At 36.8% G+C, this 24,496-nt stretch overlaps 1 protein-coding gene across 3 annotated transcripts in view; it reads left to right on the forward strand.

Moving 5' to 3' along the window:
* MICU1 (mitochondrial calcium uptake 1) overlaps positions 1-24,496 on the forward strand; it is a 223,996-nt gene that overhangs the window by 119,712 nt on the left and 79,788 nt on the right. For all 3 annotated transcript variants that reach the window (XM_059054213.2, XM_059054212.2, XM_067025421.1), the window contains 2 exons: positions 16,128-16,210; positions 21,788-21,985. In XM_059054213.2, coding sequence (XP_058910196.1) covers positions 16,128-16,210; positions 21,788-21,985 — 281 coding nt within the window. The remainder of the gene's footprint in view (positions 1-16,127; positions 16,211-21,787; positions 21,986-24,496) is intronic.

Consider the following 24,496-nt stretch of genomic DNA (forward strand, 5'->3'; position numbering starts at 1 on the left):
GAAGATATAATTGAAATAGAGAATAGAAAATTTCAATGAAACCAAGAGTTGATGTTTTGAAAAGATAACAAAATAGACAAAACTTTACTAGACCAGAAAAAAAAGAGAGAGATAACTCAAATAAAATTATAAATGAAAGAGGAGGCATCACAAATGAACCAAAGAAATATAAAAGATCTCAAGAGACTACAGTGAACAATTATACACCAACAAATTGGACAACCTAGAAGAAATGGATGAATTCCTACAAATATACAACCTATCAAGTTTGAATCACAAAGAGGTAGAAAATTTGAACAGGCCAATAACAAATAAGGAGATAGAATCAATAATCCAAAACGTCCCAACAAAGAAAAGCCCAGGACCAGATGTCTTCATGGGTGAATTCTACCAAATATTTAAAGAAAAATTAATACCAATTTTTCTCATAATCTTCAAAAAATTGAAGAGAAGGGAACACTCCCAAACTAATTATATGAAGCCAGTGTTACCCTAAAACCAATGCTAACAAGGATAATACAAGAAAAGAAAACCACAGACCAATATCCCTGCTGAATGTATTTGCAAAAATCCTCAACAAAAATATTAGCAAATCAAATTCAACAGCATATTAAAAGTCATACACCGTGATCAAGTAGGACTTATCCCTGGAATGTGAGAATCATTCAACATAATGCAAATCAATCAATGTGTTAGACCAGTTAATAAAATGAAAGACAAAAAAAATCATGATCGTATCCATAAAGGCAGAAGTATTTGACAAAATTCAACATCCTTGCATGATAAAAGCTCAACGAATTGGGGATTGAAGGAATATACCTCAACATAATAAAAGCCATATATGACAAGCCCACAGCTAATATTTTAAGGGTAAAAGACTGAAAGCTTTCCCTCTAAGATCAGAAATAAGATAAGGTTGCTCACTCTCACCACTCCTATGCAACATATTACTAAAGTCCTAACCAGAGCAGATAGGCAAGAGAAATAAATAAGAGGTATCTAAATTGGAAAGGAAGAAGTAAAATTGTTTCTGTTTGCTAACAACATGATCTTGTATATAGAAAATCCTTAAGACTCCACCAATAAAACTGTTTGAACAAATCAACAAATTCTGTAAACTTTTAGGACACAAAACCAATGTACAAAAATCAATTGCATTGCTGTACACTAACAGTTAAATGGCTGAAAAAGAAATAAAGAAAACAATCCCATTTACAATAGCATCAAAAACAATAAAACACTTAGGAATAAACTTAACCAAGGAAATGAAAGAGCCATACACTACAAACTGTAAGACACTGAGGAAAGAAATTGAAGAAGGTACAGGTAGATGGAAAGATATTCCATGTTCATGGATCAGAAGCATTAATATTGGGGTGGGATAGGGAGGGTGGGAGGGAGATGCAAGAGGGAAAAGATATGGGGACATATGTATATGTATAACTGATTCACTTTGTTATAAAGCAGAAACTAACACACCATTGTAAAGCAATTATACTCCAATAAAGATGCTTTAAAAAAAGAAGCATCAATATTCTTAAAATGTCCACCCCGCCCACCAAAGCCATGTATAGATTTAACGCAATTCCTATCAAAATTTCCATTTTAATTTTCACAGAAATAGAAACATTAAAATTAATACTTGTATGGAACTACAAAAGACCCAGAATAGCAAAAGCAGTCTTGAGAGAGAACTAAGCTGGAGGCATCATGCTTCCTGATTAAAAACAATAATATAAAGCTACAGTAATCAAAGCAGTATGGTACTAGCATAAAAAAGAGGCACATGGGTAATGAAAATATGGCATATATATTCATATAAACATGTATATGATATATGTATTTAAAGGAAGTATATATCATAAAATATATGATAAATAAAAATAATATATAAAATGGAATACTATTCAGCCATAAAAAAGGAAATTCTGACGTTTGCAACAACATGAATGGACCTTGAGGGCATTATGCTAAGTGAAATAAGTCAAAGTCAAATGCTGTATAATCTCACTTATATGTGGAATCTAAAAACGTCAAACTCAGACAGAGAGGTATGGTGATTGTCAGGGGCTGAGGAGCAGGGGATACAGGAAGATGTTGGCTAAGTGCTACAAACTTTCAGTTAGAAGATGAATAAGTGCCAGGATCTAATGTTCAGCATGGTGACTGTAGTTATCAATACAGTACTGTGTACATAAATGTTGCTATGAGAGTAGAGCTTTAACATTCTCACCATAACAACAAAATGGTAATTATGTGAGGTAAAAGATGTGTTAGCTAACCTTATTGTGGTAAACATTATAGCTGTATCACAATAGAGCTGGAAAAAATGGAGACAGGACTTGATATCTCATACCTTTATAAATTATTTACTGAACTTGTCTGAAACTTACTGAAACAAAAACAGACACACAGATCAATGGAACAGAATAGAGAGCCCAGAAATGAACCCACACTTGTATAGTCATTTAATCTATGACAAAGGATGCAAGGTTATACAATGGGGAAAAGACAGTCTCTTCAATAAATGGTATTGAGAAAACTGCACAGCTACATGTAAAAAAATCAAACTGTATTACTTCTTCACACCATATATAAAAATAAACTCAACATGAGTTAAAGATTCAGATGTAAGACCTGAAACCATAAAACTCCTAGAAGAGAACATAGGCAGTATGCTTTTTGACATCAGTCGTAGTAATATTTTTTGGATATATCACCTCAGGCAAGGGAAACAAAAGCAAAAATGAACAAATGGGACTACATCAAACTAAAAGGCTTTTGCACAGCAAAGGAAACTATCAACAAAATGCAAAGGTCACCTACTAAGTGGGAGAAGTTATTTGCAAATGATAAATCTGATAAGGGTTTTAATATCCAAAATATACAAAGAACTCATACAACTCAGCATAATGAAAACAATCGAATTTTAAAATGGGCAGAGCACCTGAATAGACATTCTTCTAAAAAAGACATACAGATGGCCAACAGGTACATGAAAGAAATCCTTGACATCACTAATCATCAGGGAAATGCAAATCAAAACAACAGTGAGGGCTTCCCTGGTGGCGCAGTGGTTGAGAGTCCGCCTGCCGATGCAGGGGACACGGGTTCGCGCCCCGGTCTGGGAGGATCCCACATGCCGCGGAGCGGCTGGGCCTGTGAGCCATGGCCGCTGAGCCTGTGCTCCGCAACGGGAGAGGCCACAACGGTGAGAGGCCCGTGTACCACAAAACAGAACAAAACCAAAAAAACCACAGTGAGATACCACCTCACACCTGTCAAAATGGCTATTATCAAAAAGACAAGAGGGGCTTCCCTGGTGGTGCAGTGGTTAAGAATCCGCTTGCCAATGCAGAGGACACAGGTTCGAGCCCTGCTCCGGGAAGATCCTACATGCCGCGGAGCAACTAAGCCCGTGCGCCACAACTACTGAGCCTGCGCTCTAGAGCCCGCGAGCCACAACTACTGAAGCCCGTGTGCCACGACTACTGAAGCCCGCGCGCCTAGAGCCCGTGCTCTGCAACAAGAGAAGCCACCCAATGAGAAGCCCACACACCGCAACGTAGAGTAGCCCCCACTCGCCACAACTAGAAAAAGGCCCGCGCGCAGCAACAAAGATCTAACGCAGCCAAAAATAAATAAATTAAAAAAAAAAAAAAAAAGACAAGAAATAACAAGTGTTGGCAAGGATGTGGAGAAAAGGGAACCCTTGTACACTCACTGTTGGTGGGAATGTAAATGGGTGCAGCCACTATGGGAAACAGTATGGAGATCCCCCCCAAAAATTAAAAATAGAACTGCTATATGATCCAGAAATTCCACTTCTAGGTATTTTTCCAAAGAAAACAAAAACACTAATTTGAAAAGATATATGCAACCGTATGTTCATTGCAGCATTATTCACAATAGCCAAGATATGGAAGCATCCTAAGTGCCCACTGGTAGATGAATGGATAGAGAGGATGTGGTGGTGTGTATATATATATATATATATATATATATATGTATATATATATATACACAGGAATATTAACCATAAAAAGGAATGAAATCTTGCCATTTGTGACAGTGTGGATGGACCTAGAAGTATTATGCTAAGTGAAATAAGTCAGACAGAAAAACACAAATACAATATGTGTTCACTTACAGTGTAATCTAAAAAACAAAATAAATAAACATAGCAAAACAGAGAAAGAGTCATAGATACAGAGAACATCATGTGGTTGCCAGAGGGGAGGTGTTGTGGGTTGAGTGAAATAGGTGAGGGAGATTAAAAGGTATACACTTCCAGTTATAAAATAAATGAGTCATGGGAATAAAATGTACACCATGGGGAATATAGTCAATAATATTGTAATATCTTTGTATGGTGATGGATAGTAACTAGACTTATTATGATGATCATTTTGAAATGTACAGAAATACTGAATTACTGTGTTGTGTAACAGGAGCTAACATAGTGTTGTAAGTCAATTATACTTCAAAAAACCCCAAATAAACAAAAATCCCAAACAAACAAATGAACTCAGAGAGATGAAATAGGTCAGATTTGTGATTACAAGAGGTTGGGTGTGGCTGGAGGGGGAATTGGATGAAGGTAGTCAAAAGGTACAAACTTCCAGTTATAAGATAAGTACTAGGGATGTGATATTCAACATGATTAATGTAATTAACATGGCTGTATGTCTTTTATGAAAATTGCTAAGAGTAAATCCTAAGAGTTCTCATCACAAGGAAAAAATATTTTTTCTTTTTCTTTATTTTCTATCTATATGAGATGATGGATATTCACTAAACTTTTGTAGTAATCATTTCATAATGTATGTAAGTCAGATCATTATGCTATAATGCGTTCAACTTGTACAGTGCTAAATGCCAATTATATCTCAGTAAAACCGCAAGGAAAAAAATACATGTTAAGTTCTATGAGTAAATGAGTATTTATCCCCCTAAAAGTCATTCTCTTCTCTTCCCATTATTTGCCCCTCCCTATACACACACCATTTAGTCAATAACTAAACGCAGGTAAAATCAAAAGAAGTCAACATTCTTCAACTTCCAGAATTGTTCCAACCAATCATTGGTTTCATGAGTTCTCCACACACAACTCCCAAGAGGCTTAGAAATAGGACTTTCCAGTCATATTTATATACTCCACCTATCCCAGATATAAATATATCTATTATATATTTATCTTATAACTGCACATTACTGTTATTAGTAGTTCTGAAAGTTTTTTGTTCATTTTCTTGGAATTTTTAGGAAGACATTTATATTTATATAATCTTCAAATAATGATAATTGTTTTTTCTAACGTGTGCTTTATTTTATCTCATTATATATTTGCTTTGGTTAGAACTTTCAAAATAATATCCGTAATAGTGAGCATTTCCACTTTGTTTATTATATTAAAATAAATGTCCATGGCAGTTTTCAGTTAAGTATATTGTGAATCTCTTGGTGTCAGATAAATATTCTTTACCATATTGAATAAGTTCCTCCTACCTCTATTTCTCACAGAAAAAAAAGATTAGGAAGACTTAAAATTATGTCAAATGCTTTTTCAGCATGTAGCCTGATGATTAAAGTGGCTTTATTCCTGTCACCTAGTTTTATTGCATTATAGTTGTAAAAATTCTGCATTTGCAATTTCTTCTTTTACTTGTGTTTGTTGTGTGTGTGTGGTGTGTGTGTGTGTGTGTGTGTATGTCGACTAATATCTAATGTCTTTCTAAATTTCCCTTGAAGATTTAAAAACTATATGCAGTCTCAGTTTACCAGAAAGCAGTGTTCAATATATACTGTTAAATTGAACTTGTGGTTTGTGTTATATAAAGTGTCCATAACCTCATTAAGTTTTCTACAAAATATGTCAAAGGCTTAGATATTACAGTAATTTTTGTAATTTATTCTTTACATCTAACTAATTTTTTTATGTATTTTGATGTGATGTTGTCCTGTACATAAAAATATATAATAGATTTTCATTATGGATGGTGCTTATGAGTAACATAAAAATGGTGTTTGTTCTTAATCCTTCTGCTCTTAGTTCATTTCTGTCTCATTAATATTCCCACCTCTGCTTTCTTACTGTTTCGTTTTCTTGTATTTCCTCTTATTTTTTATCTTTCTATATTATTTTATTTTCAATATATTTCTTATAAATAACAGACCCAGTCTGAGGGCATGTGTTGTGATAGAGGAGTTTAGTTCATTTAACTTTGTTGTGATTTATTTGTTCTTACATATGTCACCTTATGTCTTATTTTCTATGCTTTCTTTCCATTTTTTTTCTTTTAAGCTTTTGTTTATTCATTGGGTTTTTCTCCCAAGTAATTTTAATGCTCTCCTATTCGTGGTAATCTTTGAGTTAATTCAAATGTGTATGTGTATATGTATATGTGGGGGTTGTAGGGAGATGTGGCTTTTTTTTTTTTTTCTTTTTAGCTGCGCTGGGTCTTATTTGCCGCATGCAAGATCTTCGTTGCTGCATGCAGGATCTTTTAGTTGTAGCATGCAGGATCTTTTAGTTGTGACATGTGGGATCTAGTTCCCCCACCAGTTCTCTGATAGTTCCGGGCCCCCTGCATTGGGAGCATTGAGTCTTACCCACTGGACCACCAGGGAAGTCCCAGTATGTAGCTTTTTTATCTAGGACAGAATCATCTATTTCTTTTGATGTCTTCTGTTGGAAGTCAAGAAATTTATCTTCCTTTCACTTTCTTCTCTCCATACAGTTTTTACATTTTTAATAATCTTATACTTCATTATTTTATAGCCATTCTCATATAATGGCTAAGGGTGGTGCATACTCTAGTAGACTGTCTGCATTTGAATCCTGGCTCTTTGACTCTGGACACCCAATACCTTAGTTTCCTCTTTTATTTTTTTTTAAGAATAGTCTCTGTTTTTTAAAAAAAATATTTATTTATTTTGGCTGTTCCAGGTCTTAGTTGCAGCAGGTGGGATCTTTAGTTGTGGCATGCAGACTTCTTAGTTGCAGCTTGCATGCAGGATCTAGTTCCCTGACCAGGGTTTGAACCCACGCCCCCCGCATTGAGAGCGTGGAGTCTTACGCACTGGACCTCCAGGGGAGTCCCAGTTTCCTCTTTTTTAGCAGGGGATGGATATAATAGTACAATGTCACAGAGTGGTTGCAAGGATTAAATAATTCATATAAAGTGCCTGATACATAATGAACATTTAATAAGTGCCACATGCCATGATTATTTTATCAATAACCATTATTTAAGCTTAACTCCGTTCTACTGATTTTATTGCTCACTTAATTTACTGCTTATTTATTTCTTAATTGATCTCATCTTCCCTGTCTTTATTTCTTTATTTTGATTGATTTTTTTGTCATTGTTGGCTGAAGAATTTCCTCAACCAGGGGTTGGCAAACTTTTTCTTAAAGGACAAGATAATTATTTTAGGCTTGCTGGCCGTAAGGTCTCTGTCACAGCTACTCATTTCTGCCCTAGTACCTCAGAAGCAGCCATGGACAATACATAAACAAATGGCTAGCCAGCAGATCATAGTTTACCAATCCTTGCTTAAGACTTTTGTTACTGTTTTTTGTGGAATTTTGTTAGGAAGAATCTGTGGATTATATAGTTTCAAAGTCCTTGCCTGTCTGAGACTGTCTTCTGTTGCTAATATAGGTAAATGATGAGTTGACTTGTATGTAATTCTTAAATTAAAATTGTTTTCCCAGGACTTCCCTGGTGCCACAACCAAAGACCCCATGTGCTGCAACTAAGATCTGGTGCAGCCAAATAAATAAATTTTATAAATAAATAAATAAATAAAATTTGTTTTCCCTCAAGATTCTATAGAACTTGCTCTGCAGTGTTCAAATGTTGAGAATTATGATACAACCCAATACTTTCTTCTTTATGATAACTTTTTTTTTCTTCCTGGATAGTTGGGGTCTCTTTTTCTTTATCCATGGCATTTGTCATTTCACCAGGGGAGGGGTTTTTTTTCCCTGTGTTAAAAGAGCAAGCCCAAGAAGAAAAACTAGATTGTTACATTTACACACCATGAACTTCAGCTATTTCAGATCACTTTATTGTCTTTCTTTTTTCCCCACTAAGGAAATTTTCTGGATATTGTATTCCAAAAGTTAGCAATAAAAATGTCATATCAATTTATCATTTCAAATTGCACATCATGGGAGAAACTAGATATTTTAAGTGGTAGAATGTTTGCTATTTTGTATGGTTTGGATCCCATGTATTTCAATTTAATGGGAGCATGCAGCTGCACAACCACAGAAAACATATTCAGGAAACAGTCTTACCCCATGTTTGAGCATAGTCAATCACTAAAAGGTTATTAACTAAAATTTGTTAGTATAGTCAAAAAGTTATTACAGTGTTTTTAAAAAAATATTTATTTATTTATTTGGCTGTGCTGGGTCTTATTTGCAGTACACAGCATCTTCATTGTGGCATGAGGGATCTTTTAGTTGCAGCATGCAGAATCTTTAGTTGTGGCATGCAAACTCTTGGTTGCGGCACGTGGGATCTAGTTCCCCGACCAGGGATCGAACCTCAGCCCCCTGCATTGGGAGCACGGAGTCTTAGCCACTGGACCACCAGGGAAGTCCCTACAGTGTTTTCTGGTTTTTTTTTTTCGCGGTACGCAGGGCTCTCACTGCTGTGGCCTCTCCCGTTGCAGAGCACAGGCTCCGGACACGCAGGCCCAGCGGGGCCACGGCCCACGGGCCCAGCCACTCTGCGGCATGTGGGATCTTCCCGGACCGGGGCACGAACCCGTGTCCCCTGCATCGGCAGGCGGACTCCCAACCACTGCGCCACCAGGGAAGCCCACTACAGTGTTTTAAATTGTAATTCTAGCACAACCAACAGCGAAAACCTTGATTTTAACTTTATATCATAACACAGTGTCTTTTATAATCAATTATAGTGGATGTGGATTTTTTTTATTTGCCATTTCAGATCTTGCATTTCAAGAATAATCATTTGCCTGATTTCAGAGCAGAATGCCATAGTTATTCTCATCATCACCATTGACTTCAGATGGCATGATTAATAGTGGATATTTTGGTCAATAGATAATTCTATAAGACAATGATGAGGGCAAGCCTGACTATGGGACTTCTGAGTTGATGCAAAAAGTGTAATTGTTAAATTTTTGAGCCACTGATATTGTTCGTGCTATGCCTTGCTTCACATAAATACACCTTTATACAAAGTTAACTGTGTATAAAAATTAAATAAGATATATAGCTTTATAAAAGGTAATATTCCTTGACTTTGTCCTTATCTTTTATCATTCTGTAAGTCTTCTGTTTTTCAAATATCTGCAGTCCTTTTACTAGGTATAATGTTAGACTGGCTCTTATCGTGAAACCTAATATTAGAAAATGCTGAAGAGACTAATAGATTATCAAAGAGTACCTGTAAAATAGTTACTAACGGAAGTCAAATCAGACTTAGAAGGCAATTAGGTCATTGAAAAGAAAATTGATCTGCTGTTGCCTAAGTATGTTTTAAAAAAATTCTTAGGACGTTTTCATTTAATGTAGCACCCTTCTTTGGAAGCTAAATCATCCCAAGGAAATGCTATAGTACAACTACAATGCATCATACCATAGGAACTTTTTTTCTCCACTCTGTGTAAAGAGGGCAGAAAGATTCTTCCAGGCTGTACCTAGGCATCATGCCTTGAAGAATTCAGAAGAATTGAGAGAGGGGCACTTTTTTGAAACCTAATCTTGCAGGTTTTTCTTCTCCTTTCCCCAAGCCTAATGTGAGAAAACAAGACACTAAGCCCTCATGTAAGAAAAATGTTAATATATTAGTCTGCAAAGAAGAAGTCCTATTGTTATTAGAAAGGATAAGTCATTCCAGAATTAACTATATTTAGAATACTGCATTTATGGGAGGCGTTGGTCATCTAAAGTACCCCAAAGAAGGCTATTAGGATGCTGAAGTTCTGGAAACAAGTTCTGAGAAACCTTTAGTAGAGACATGACACTATGCTTTTATGTATTCAGAGGGCCAGCATATATGAGGAAGCAGTTATATTGTTTTATTTCTCTAGAAAATTAAATTAGGACAATTTGTAAGAGCTACAAAGAATTAGATTTGGGCTCTGCATGAGGAAAAAAGTTCAATTAGTATGGCCAACAATGGTTACACCACAGAAGTGATGGCCTCCCTCTCAGAAATAATCAGAGGCTGTGTGATCATCCTTATAAATTCAGTAGGCAGGTTCATCATTGAAGAGAGGTGCGTCATATTATATGAAGTTTTTTTCTAACTCAGAGTTCTCTGATATTGCATATTAATTACCTCATTTGTCCTATGCATCATTTTAAAACAGGAATGGTAGAGGTGGGAATTTTGTGGTAGGAGAACCAAACCAATAGAAAATAATAAACTGGGCTTCCCTGGTGGCACAATGGTTGAGAATCTGCCTGCCAATGCAGGGGACACGGGTTCAAGCCCTGGTCTGGGAAGATCACACAGGCCGTGGAGCAACTGGGCCTGTGAGCCACAACTACTGTGCCTGCGCGTCTGGAGCCTGTGCTCCACAACAAGAAAGGCCTCGATTGTGAGAGGCCCGTGCACCGCGATGAAGGGTGGCCCCCGCTCGCCGCAACTAGAGAAAGCCCTCGCACAGAAACGAAGACCCAACACAGCCAAAAATAAATAAATATATTTATTTATTTTTTTAAAAAAAGAAAATAAGAAACTTGTTTATGTTATAACCTGTCCATTTTGTTGTTGTTCATTCCGTCAGTACTACCAAAAGAGAATTTAAGGCATAATGTAATGACTCATTATGCTGTGGAAAAGCCAGAATTAGAGCCCAAGTCTTTTGCATTTCTATTAAAGAAAAATAAGTGAAAGTCATGAAAATCTTGAGATAGGTAGTGTTGTTGCTATCTGATTATTTGACGTATCACACATAGAAAAATGTTTTTTTCTTATTACTAAAACAATGTAGAAAAATCTACTGTGCTTTGAACAAGTCTAGAGTTGTTATTGCTGTTGTCATTATTGTCAATGATAGAATAATGTAAAAATGTTTTATTCTTAACTAGAACAGATCTAATGTATATCCATTTACTTATAGCAAAGACTATCATGGAATTATGAGTAAAAGATGTATAGTGATGAACTTTGTATAGAATCCCATTGTTTTGATCAGTTCCAATGTATAATTGTTTTATAAGTTGATGTGCAGAAAGTAGGTTAAGCTATTAACACAAGGAGCGGACAGAGCAGAGCTTCACTGTCACTCTACAAGCAGCCTGGAATTCAAAAGAATTCCTCTCTCTCTACCTTTCTATGGATATAGGTTGTGAATTAATGTAAACTCAAGACACCTTTAGCTTTCCAGAGCAGCTAGATTTAAAAATTACTCCAAAGCCTACATTTAAAGGGAGACAGAGTATGAGAAAATTGCCTAGCAGCATATTCCTGTGTAGCATGTTTCACTTAAAGCAAGCTAGTTTTTTACTTAAGTGCTTTGACGTGATCAGCAGATGGAGATGGAATAGACTGAGAGAACTACTCCTTGAAGGACCTTGCCTGATAGACTGCTAAGGCCTAAATGAGAGTGTGCACGGCTGCTGCCCTGACTTGCCATATCAGTGACCAGGGCACAGGAGCTCAGCCTGAGAGTGTCAGCACATATTCTTTAATAAACACTCTGAGTCGCTCCACATAAAGCAAATACTCTGGGAGTAAGCCAGGATAAAAAGATACAGAAACCTCAAGCAGTACAGGATGTGCTTTGTTTGGTAAAGTGAATTTAACCTTAGTTGTAGGAGAACATATAAGTATGATTTTCCATAATAACTCATTCAGTCATTTAATGACTGGGCATATGCCATCACAGAACTCACAGGACAGTAGGAATAACAGATTATGATAAAGCTAAAATTTTAAGAACTCTGTGTCCCCTCTGTAATCAGTGGAGATAGGGTATGAGAACGCTGCTTTAATTCAGGAGTAGCAACACTTTGACTGCTTCTGGCCCGATCTGTCCCTATTTCTATTCATTTGGACCACATTTCTCTTGATGTTGTGATACTGCCTCCTCTGTCACTGCTTCCTGTCTCTTTCCTTTCACCTTAAATATTGGTTTCCAGCTCATTCTACCCTTTCTTTACCCTTCTCCTCAACCTTCAGTTCTCCATGGACAACTTCATTTCAGGTCTTTGCAGCTAACATATTTATGCTAATGATTCCCAGCTTTAACTTCTCTCTTCTAAGCTTTAGACCCATATTTCCACCTATCTCCTGAACATTTTCATCTGAATATGCTATGGACTCCTAGAATTCAGCAGGTCCTATCTGAATTCATTTTTTTTCTCAAACCTTTTCCATTCTTTTTATCTCTTGGTTAGTGATATGCAGGCTACCTCGTAGCCTAAGCCAGTCATGCTGTCCACCTGTTTTACTCTTAACTCATCACAGCTAATTAATCATTAAGTTATATACTTTCTGCCTCAAGTTACTTCAGATACATTTCCTTCTCTCCATGACCACTGCCATCACCTCAGTTCACATTTGCAACATTTACAAGAGGTTTTATGATCTTCTCTGAGGCTGGTTCTTGTTTTCCAACTCATCCTTCACACTATAGCCAGAGAAGTTCTTTCTGAATGCCTGTGAGATTGTGGCACTCCTCCACTTAAAACTTTCAGTGACCTCATATTGTCTGCAGTTGTTACAATTTCAAGTATCTATAAGGATTAGGCAAATAATGTATGTGAGTGCAGTGGGCTAAGTTTGAGACAATAGGGGAGAACAGGGAGGCACTCTTGTTTAAAGAAATTCATATTTAGAATTTTTAAAAATATGTGACAAGTCTATCAGAGAATCTGATGTTGTCTATGCCCATGAGTGCAACCAAGCTTAAACTACTGAGCTCTGCACATGCAATGTTTCTTTGATATCAGGTAAATCCTTTAGATGGACCACTTGAAACTCTGAGCTATTGCAGAGACTGGTGTAACCAGTTTGGTTGTTTTGTTTCTAAGTCAAAACATACCAGAAGGGGCTTCCCTGGTGGCGCAGTGGTTGAGAGTCCGCCTGCCGATGCAGGGGATATGGGTTCGTGCCCTGGTCTGGGAAGATCCCACATGCCGCAGAGTGGCTGGGCCCGTGAGCCATGGCCGCTGAGCCTGCGTGTCCGGAGCCTGTGCTCTGCAATGGGAGAGGCCACAACAGTGAGAGGCCCGCGTACCATAAAAAAAAAAAAAAAACAGAATAAAGAGTATTGGTTTATTATTTTAAGTACCACTGTCTTCATATTGGAGGCTGTGGAACGTAATGAAAAATTTATGGGCTTTGGAGTCAGTGTTGACCTAGGTTCACTTACCAGTTCCGCTCCCTATTAGCTGTGTGATTTTGAGCTAGTCATTTAGTGACTTTGAGCGCCAGTTTCCTACTCTGTTGAAAAAATTAAGAAAGAAATAAAATTTTCAGGATTGAGAATACAAAATCAGATAACAGCTTAAAATTATCCAGCCCAATGCTTGGTACATAGTAACTCTTCAGTAAAATATAGCATCCAGACAGGTAGGAATAATTTAAGAAGTGACAATAAATATACGAAAATTTATTCCCCCCCCCCCACTGCATCCTTCTCAGCAATCATACTGGTGGCCTAAGAAGAGCAAACCTGTTGGAAGCCATTATCAAGTGAAACAGGCAACTGGAAACTGACAAGCACATGATTCACCCAGGCAACTAAAAACCAGGAACTACCCACCTAGTTGGCTAGCTAGCTGAAAATGGAATTTAAGCCTAGAAGGTGTTGATACTGACAAATTCATGAGCATGATGGGAATATGGACTCTCTACAACAATGCATAATACACTAAGCCCTTTTTTACTCTTTTGTCTACATGTAATCTTTAATTATTATTTTTTTTTTTACTAAAAGTGATATTAACTGAAAATTTAATTCAGTAGTATTAGGATATATAGGAAATTTTATTTTGGTTTATTCTCTATAGCTATATAAATTTGAAGCACCAAAGGAAGGAGGTAAATGACTTAGTTTTCTTGGGTTTTTTTAGCCACGTGACGTGGCCTGTGGCATCTTAGTTCCCCGACCGGGGATCGAACCCAGTCCCCTGCAGTGACAGTGCCGAGTCCTAACCACTGGACTGCCAGGGTAGTCCCTAGTTTTCTTTACTAGAACGTTTAGCATTGGTAAGGAAGGAGGGCTGTTCTATGTATATTTTATCCTAATGCACAAATATATTAATTTTATTTTGATTAACCTAGGAACATTAAAGAAGTCTTGAAACACTTTCATCATTCACTTAAGGGAAAAAAAGTATACTGTCTTCTCAAGCTTTGCACTTTTCATTTTGTTTTTTAAACATTTAAGTGTACTTTGCCTAGTAATTTGTGTACCCAGCTGACATGGATAAAATAGGGGGCTGGGTAGCTGACAGTGTGCTTTTCTGCCTTACCACAGAGCTATAGTGACATTGAGTAGAACGATGTAGATAATAACCTGTTGGCAGAATGATATCCACTGAACTCCTGATTGTACTTACAGTGGAGAGACTAGAAAAAACAAAGTAGAAAGCTAGCTTGTTTTAAAAAGGCAAGAAAAAGACTTAAGAGTTTCAGCTTCTTACTTTGCAGCAGCATATCTCACCCCAAATAGACTTTCATGCCCAGATAAATAACACTATATTTAAGTAACAGAACAACGTTAATATTATTCAGTTAAGAGAGGATGGTTTCTAAGAAAGCAAAGCTGAAGTATTGAAGAGAGTGTTGAAACACAAAGATAGAGAAGTGCTATTTTTGCTGGCCATGGTAATATTCTCTTTTGGTTTTAAGGACTATTGCTAAAAGGTTGATTAAGATACATATGGTGGGGAGAAGACAGTTGCAAATGAAGCAACTGACAAAGGATTAATCTCCAAAATTTATAAGCAACTCATGCAGCTCAATAACAAAAAAACAAACAACCCAATCCAAAAATGGGCAGAAGACCCACATAGACATTTCTCCAAAGAAGATATACAGATTGCCAACAAACACATGAGAGAATGCTCAACATCATTAATCATTAGAGAAATGCAAATCAAAACTATAATGAGATATCATCTCACACCGGTCAGAATGGCCATCATCAAAAAATCTACAAACAATAAATGCTGGAGAGGGTGTGGAGAAAAGGGAAACCTCTTGCGCTGTTAGTGGGAATGTAAATTGATGCAGCCACTATGGAGAACAGTATGGAGGTTCCTTAAAAAACTACAAATAGAACTACCGTACAACTCAGCAATCCCACTACTGGGCATTTACCCTGAGAAAACCATAATTCAAAAAGAGTCGTGTACCAAAATGTTCATTGCAGCTCTATTTACAATAGCCAGGACATGGAAGCAACCTAAGTGTCCATCAACAGATGAATGGATAAAGAAGATGTGGCACATATATACAATGGAATATTACTCAGCCATAAAAAGAAACAAAACTGAGTTATTTGTAGTGAGGTGGATGGACCTGGAGTGTGTCATACAGAGTGAAGTAAGTCAGAAGGAAAAAAACAAATACCGTGTGCTAACACATATATATGGAATCTAAGAAAAAAAATGTCATGAAGAATCTAGGGGTAGGACGGGAATAAAACACAGACCTACTAGAGCATGGCCTTGAGGACATGGGGAGGGGGAAGGGTAAGCTGTGACGAAGTGAGAGAGTGGCATGGACATATATACACTACCAAACGTAGGGTGGATAGCTAGTGGGAAGCAGCCGCATGGCACAGGGAGATCAGCTAGGTGGTTTGTGACCACCTAGAGGGGTGGGATAGGGAGGGAGGGAGGGAGACGCAAGAGGGAAGAGATATGGGAACATGTGTATATGTATAACTGATTCACTTTGTTGTAAAGCAGAAACTAACACCATTGTAAAGCAATTATACTCCAAAGAGATGTTTTTAAAAAAGATACATATGGTGTCATTCTGTGACTTGATATTACATTTCAATGTTTAATTATCTTTTTTTCTTAAAGGAATGATTATTTTGGGTCGATACATTCTAAATATTTTTCTTTTTTCTTCCTTCTTCCCTTCTGTCCTTCCTTCCTTCCTAACTTGCAGCTCCTCAGAGAAATTTTGAAATTGCCTTCAAGATGTTTGACTTGAATGGAGATGGAGAAGTAGACATGGAGGAATTTGAACAGGCAAGTTTTCCTGGAAATTTCCTTTGAATACATTAATATTTAACACATTTTCATGTGCCTTGGAGTTACTGTGGCCTTGGTCAGTATATTCTGATGCTATCCAGTTTTTGAAGTACCTAATGTATCATTTTTCAGAATTATCTCCACTTTTAATAGGTGAGGTTTTTTTGTTTGTTTTTACTCTAAATGTAAGGAATTATTTGAGCATATTATTAAGGTCAATGTTGCTCTGATTTCCCAACATGAATTAGACTCTAATGCTGAGAGGCTAAGTTATGGTTATTCAATCAACATTTATTAAATAACTCCTTTGTGCCAGGCAGTTCCAGAATACAAGGATGAATGACATATGTTCTGAAAAGATTTGTGTAAGAGAAGGAAAAATGCCTTTTACTGTAGCAGGTTCCAGCCATAGAAGTATATAGTTTCTTCTGAATCCTAGGAAGAGATTACATTTCCATCAAACTTCTATTCTTGGAGGGCCATGCTATCCCTCCAGGTATAATTATTATGATTGGTAGAAGTGGTTTCAAAAAACAAACAAAAATATATATGTGGGAGATAATAACATTTTTGTATTCACAGTGAGTAAAGGGGCAAAAAGGAAGTGGGAGAAGGTATCAGGAATAGTGTATCTTTAAATAAGAAATGTATAGAGACAAATATTTCAAAATACCTACAGATATTTATTCAAATTTCCAAGCTATGTCCATCTAATACCTTCACTTTTCATAATTCTGCACTTCACTGATGTTACCAGGTGGCTGCAAATGATTATAAATAGAACTTATTTTGGTATTTTTAATTTTATTTTACACAGAACTATTTTATTTTTATTGAGATATAGTTAACATATAACATTGTTTTAGGTGTATGACATAATGATTTGACCTATCTATATACTTTGAAATGATTACCACAATAAATTTAGTTAATATTCATCACCACACAGTTAGTTTTTTTTCTTGTGATGAGAACTTTTAAGATCTCCTCTCTTAGCAACTTTCAAATATACAATTTAGTTTTATTAACTATAGTCTCCATGCTTATATCCCCAAGGCTTATTTATCTTATAAGTGGAAGTTTAGACCACCTTCACTCATTTTGCCCACCCTCCATCCTCTGCTTCTGGCGACCAACAATCTGTTCCCTGTGCCTGTGAGTTCAGCTTTTTTTTGGATTCCACATATACGTGAGATCATATAGTATTTGCCTTTCTCTCTCTGACTTATTTCATCTAGCATAATGCCCTCAACGTTCATCCATGTTATCACAAATAGCAGGGTTTACTTCTTTTTTTATGTCTGAATAACATTCCTCTGTGTGTGTGTGTGTGTGTGTGTGTGTGTGTGTATCATATTTTCTTTATCCATTCATCTGCCAGTGGACACTTAGGTTGTTTCCATGTCCTGGCTATTGTAAATAATGCTGCAATGAATATGGTGGGGGGGCTGAAGATATCTCTTCAACATAGTGATTGGTTTCCTTTGGATAAATACTCAGAAGTGGAATTGCTGGATCATATGGTAGTTCTAGTCTTAATGTTTTGAGGAATCTTCATGCTGTTTTCCATACTGGCTACGCCAATTTACATTCCCACTAGTGCCTGAGGATTCCCTTTTCTCCACATCCTCACTAACATTGTTGGCATTGCTGTTGAAATGCTGAATGACTTGGAGCAGTCACTCCACCATTCTGCTCACTTGACAGAGAAGGGAGTATTAATTTCATCTAATATGATCCCTTGATAACTGGCCTTGTTAAACTGATGGAACTTGTAATATTGATCACAAGGAATTTTGATGTAAAAACTCTTTAGAGAAACAAAAATAATTATAAGGTGGTTCAGGAGTGAATAGCTCTCATTAGAAGTTTCTCTGCTTCATCGTTCTACGTTTTACATTTTGGGGCAATATAATAATTCTTTAAGTTGAAAGTGCACTAAGCTTTAAAACATTCAAACTTTGATTTCCAGCTAAATAGGTATTTTCTTGACGGTAAATTTGTCAAGCTTACAAAAAAGTTAAACAGAACCAGTATGAGGACACACACATTTCATCATTGTGTATCTTCAATGTCAAAGTGGTGTGAAGCAAACTAATACCTAATATTACTCTTTTATTCATCTTTTTCAAAAATCATTTTGATCATGCATAAACATAAATTACTAAAAAGCATTACTCGACTGTAAATAGTGTAAGTTTTTTCTGACCTTTCTTTTCTTTTTTTATAAATTTATTTATTTATTTTTGGCTGCAATGTGTCTTCATTGCTGCATGTGGGCTTTCTCTAGTTGCGGTGAGCAGGGGCTACTCTTCATTTGCGGTGCACGGGCTTCTCATTGTGATGGCTTCTCTTGTTGCAGAGCACAGGCTCTAGGCGCACGGGCTTCAGTAGTTGTGGCATGTGGGCTCAGTAGTTGTGGCTCACAGGCTCTAGAGCACAGGTTCAGTAGTTGTGGCACACGGGCTTAGTTGCTCCACGGCAGGTGGGATCTTCCCAGACCAGGGCTTGAACCCATGTCCCCAGCATTGGCAGGCAGATTCTTAACCACTGTGCCACCAGGGAAGCCCCCAGATCCTTTTTTTTAACCCATTTCATAGCAGATCATAAAACAGAACTAACCTAGCAAAAGATATTTCTTTTAAAAATCTCATAACTCTTTGGGCTACATTCACCCAAGGCTGTGACAGAAATGTTTTTTTAATATGAAAGTATGAGTTGTGAGACAGAAGAAAGGGAATGAAATTTCCACATACTCTCTTCAGCACCACACTTTTGAAGCTAACATACACATTTCCACCATAGGAAGGGTATAAGCTGCAGTATTATAGCACAGACAAAATTTAGATCATGACAGGTCTTGACGTTGATGCTCAATACTGGTTCACTGCTACTGGAAAATTCTTCAGTTCTCACACCCAGGCAGAGAAAATGAATTGTGTGTTGCCTTTAAATAGAAGCATCACTGTACTGATTATCCTGTATTTCAATTTAATGTCTAAAAAACTTCAACTTAAATAATTTTAAAATCCATTGTATACCTATCTTTCAAGTCTCCGTTTGCATGAAAAACAACTGTCAAGAAATCTTATTTACATGATAAAACATGAACCCAGAAAAAAATCATAATCATAAGCATTTATGATATTAACCTAGAGTTATAAGGAGGCTTAGAGATAATGATCTCTAACCGTGAACTTTTCCAATGAGAAAACTAAGGCCCAAAGAAGTTAAATGAACTGCATAAATTGTGCTTTCACTGCAGAGCAACAGAATTAGACCCCGTGTGTCCTGATTCCCCATCTTGTGTCTTTCCATTATACTACTTTTACCTTTTAGAGCTAGAGACTTTTAAATTGTGTTAAATAAGTCTTTTTATGGTCATAGGTAATAAATAAAACAAATAAAAGACATTTAACCATGGAAATCCATTGTTACAAATCTTAAGTTTTTAAGTATTATGCTTTTCAAATTTGGCAATTTAAAAATCATTATCGAGCTTCCCTGGTGGTGCAGTGGTTGAGAGTCTACCTGCCAATGGTAGGGGACACGGGTTTGTGCCCCGGTCTGGGAAGATCCCACATGCCGCGGAGCGGCTGGGCCCGTGAGCCATGGCCGCTGAGCCTGCGCGTCCGGAGCCTGTGCTCCGCAGGGGAGAGGCCACAACAGTGAGAGGCCTGCATACCGCAAAAAAAAAATAATAATAAAAAATAAAAATAAAAATCATTATCCACAAGGCTATATATATTATTTATTTATATAATATACCTTTATTATCCTTACACATCACAATTTTAATTATTCTGAATAGTTATTTTAGCTTGTGAAGAGGTAGAAAAGGTTACAGGAACTTGTGAAAAAAATGCTATATCAATCATAGACTTGCCTCAAAAAGCTCATTTTATATAGTTAGGCCATGGTTGCTAGTCCCCCAAATTATTCTTTCTCAAAAGCTCATTTATATTTTTTTGTATTTTTTATTTTTTTAAACATCTTTATTGGAGTATAATTGCTTTACAATGGTGTGTTAGTTTCTGCTTTATAACAAAGTGAATCAGCTGTACATATACATATATCACCATATCTCCTCCCTCTTGAGTCTCCCTCCCATCCTCCCTATCCCACCCCTCTAGGTGGTCACAAAGCACTGAGCTGATGTCAGTGCTATGCAGCTGCTTCCCACTAGCTATCTAATTTACATTTGGTAGTGTATATATGTCCATGCCACTATCTCACTTTGTCCCAGCTTACCCTTCCCCCTCCCCGTGTCCTCAAATCCATTCTCTATGTCTGCATCTTTATTCCTGTCCTGCCCCTAGGTTCTTCAGAACTTTTTTTTTTTTAAGATTCCATATATATGTGTTAGCATACAGTATTTTTCTCTTTCTGACTTACACTTCACTCTCTATGACAGTCTCTAGGTCCATCCACCTCACTACAAATAACTCAATTTCGTTTCTTTTTATGGCCGAGTAATATTCCACTGTATATATGTGCCACATCTTCTTTATCCATTCATCTGTCGATGGACACTTAGGTTGCTTCCATGTCCTGGCTATTGTAAATAGAGCTGCAATGAACATTTTAGTACATGACTCTTTTTGAATTATGGTTTTCTCAGGGTATATGCCCAGTAGTGGGATTACTGGGTCATATGGAAGTTCTATTTGTAGTTTTTTAAGGAACCTTCGTACTGTTCTCCATAGTGGCTGTATCAATTTACATTCCCACCAACAGTGCAAGAGTATTCCCTTTTCTCCACACCCTCTCCAGCATTTATTGTTTGTAGATTTTTTGATGATGGCCATTCTGACTGGTGTGAGGTGATACCTCACTGTAGTTTTGATTTGCATTTCTCTAATGACTAGTGATGTTGAGCATCCTATCATGTGTTCGTTTGCAATCTGTATATCTTCTTTGGAGAAATGTCTATTTAGATCTTCTGCCCATTTTTGGATTGGGTTGTTTGTTTTCAAAAGCTCATTTAAAACTTCTCAAAGATTAAACTAATTCCCCATCTTCTCTTGGAGAATTACTTCATACCAACTTTACATTATCATTCTAATAAATGTGTTATCTCAGTATCTGTGTGATATCAAGTATTTGCCTCTAGCTATACTGCCTCTCATCACAACTAGAGAGTCAGTAGTGAGAACTGTGGAATTTTTAAAAGTCTCCTGAGATATGGAAGGTATTACTGTGAGGTTGATGATTATTTTAATGTTGTGTGTGAGGTTTTGAGCCTAAAACAAATGCATACTTTTTTCTAAAGAGAGATTTTAAAAGGCATCCCAAAATATAAAGGTGTCAAGCATGTGTGTTAGAATACCAGTTCAATTATTTGCTAGCTACTTGACCTCAAGCAAGTTATTTAACAGCGTACCTCAAATTCCTCATCTGTAAAATGAGAATAATCATGAGGCTTATCTCATAGGACTGTTGTGGGCATTAAAAGAGAGCATTGTAGCACAGTGTAGGCAAACAGTAAGCTGTCAATAATCAGTTACTCTTCTTACTTTTCCATATTTTCCACCTTGTAATGTTTTTCTGGACGGGGGTTTGCTTCTCCATTAGGTTCAGAGCATCATTCGCTCCCAAACCAGCATGGGAATGCGTCACAGAGATCGTTCTACAACTGGTAACACCCTCAAGTCTGGCTTGTGTTCAGCCCTCACAACCTACTTTTTTGGAGCTGATCTCAAGGGGAAGCTGACAATCAAAAACTTCCTTGAATTTCAGCGTAAACTTCAGCATGATGTTCTGAAGCTGGAAGTAGGTATTCCTTGGACTTCAGGGCACTGTATGCACGTAGAGCTGCTGGGTTGGGAGGGGCCTGCACTATAAGTATTCTTTCAATCTACCTCCAAACATGAGAACTGATTGGTTTGAGCCTTATCAGTGATCTACAGCCTGACAGCAGGTGGGAAATAATATGTCTTACAATAAGTTTGTTCTGGGACTGAAAGCCAAAAAAGTCTAAATTGAAAATCTTAGTTGTCTTTGGATACTCAGCTTGAGGAAAAAGAAGTTCAGGGGTCAGAGTATTTCTCAACCTGAGCATGTATGTTTATTGTGTAGAAGGTACCAAAGGGGTAAGGAGAGGGGGTAATAAGGAGCTCTTTCTGTGAAAGTTTACAAAGTTAGTAACAGCTGGAAACACAAAATGTCAGAAATAAAAATATATGTGCTCAGAGTCACAAAGGTGTCATACTAGGTTTGGGGATTTACTTTTCCACTTAAAGTTTAGACCATCATGGTGTTCAGTTCCTGGACACAACTCTGTAAGAGCATTACCTTTTTCTATGCGTGTACTTGTTGAATTAAGTATGTTTGGGTTTAATTGGCTACTGAGTCTGTTCAGTTCAAAACGTTCATTAAGTGCCTTCTATATGCACTTTAGTCTGGAGACAAAAAAATGAAGTCTCTGATTTCTTCTGATTATTAAAAATTCCCTTATGCTGGTGTTCCTCAACCTCTGTTTTTGGTTAACATATGCCCTGCCTTAATTTTACTTGAAATTTCAAAACATTAAATACTATGACTAAAAACACATAAAAGTATTGGAGAAAAGCACTGCTTTGTTTTTAAACTCTGAATATTACTTCTCTATTTGCTCTCCCATTTTTCCCTGGAGATTCTAATATACTACTCCTACCTGTTCCACCCACTTCCCTCAGTTGAGACAGTTTGAAAAATCACAACTGAATTCCCATTACTGATAAGAACACTGTTTAATATTCATTCTCTAGGAGAGAAGCAGAAGAATAAATCATACTAAAAATTAGATCTAACTTTGGAATGTGCTTTTGTACTGGTTTTTTTTTTTTGGAAATGGTATAATTAATATTCAAGGAACTTACCTCAAAATAATGGTTTTCCACAATTCAGCCTCCTTCAGGAGGCTCTTGTAGCCCTTATAATACATGATAAGTACTATATATTTATTATATATATAGTGCAGGGGACACAAAACTTTACCTCTACCCTCCTAGAGTCTCTACCCGGGCCTGAGTCTTAAATTGAAGTAAGACAGATTAACAAGAGAAAAGTATACAGATTTTTACACATATATGAGAATCCCCATAGGAAAATGAAGACCCAAAGGAGTGGCTAGGCCTAATTGTTTATATACTAAGTTGAACAAAGAGAGGCAGCTTAGCTTTGTGAGGTTTGCATGCTTATCACCAGAAAAAGGGAGTCAAAGTCAAGAGTAATTTGTACAAACACATCTTGTTAAAATAATTCTTATCTTCCTTTAGTCCCCCATATATTTTAGTTACTTGTCCACAGTTGCCTCTCTTTGTTTCTTTCCTGGTAGTATAAGGAGGACATCTTTCACATGAGAGTTTCACTTCCAGCTTTGAGGAGTCCAACAGTTTTTGTGTAAGAGTTGGTATGTACCAGGATTCTAGACATATGCCTTAGTATGCATACCTGTAATGGTCTTCTTTGGAAGCGTTATAACATAATCTAGGAGTGTAAATTATTTAACTTATTAATTATGTAATTACAATTTAACTTATAGTATACATCCATCAAATGTAGTTAGAGAATAAAGCACAAGCTAGAATGGTACTTTTAACAAACTTTAAACAACAGTGCAGGGTCATCAGAGCATGGAACAGATGCCTGTTTCACCACAATCTAGCCTGGCACTCATTCCTGGATGGAGTCTCCAGAGACAGAGCATGGGACTTTTGTCTTTTATCCTGAGATGCTATAGAGCTTAAAGCCCACTAACATATTGTGTAGATTGGCAATGAATGTTATAAAGCAGATAAATGTAGACTGTTATAAAGCAGATTAGGGATTTCATACATGTATACCTGCACATAACCTACACCCAAATGCAGAAGAAAAGAGATCTAAAAGAGTATATCTAAGATATTTATTCTAGAAAGCCCTCTTGTATTTGACATTGACTTGGATCATCTGTAGGCTTTGGGCCAAGACATACCAAGACTGTTCTGTTTGACAATCAGCAATTCCTCCTGTAAGGGAACCAATAGACTCTTTTGTGAAAGAACCCAGCCTAAAATGTAATAAATATTCTATTTATTACATAAATGTTTATTAATCCTGAGTCACTTCTTTCCATATAATACACAAGTTCAGTGAATAAGTGCCTCCTTATCAATAAGCCCCATATTTAAAGTTTCATCAATCAGTACTGTGTCTTCCCAACTAGATGTATAATTGTTTGAGGAGGTGTGAATAGCAGAAAGAGCAAAGGCTTTGGTGTCCTCATAATGAGGCCTTGGTTAAAATTTTCTTTCTACCACT

This window comes from Kogia breviceps, chromosome 2 (assembly GCF_026419965.1).
Source record: "Kogia breviceps isolate mKogBre1 chromosome 2, mKogBre1 haplotype 1, whole genome shotgun sequence".
NCBI classification, from domain to species: Eukaryota; Metazoa; Chordata; class Mammalia; order Artiodactyla; family Physeteridae; genus Kogia; species Kogia breviceps.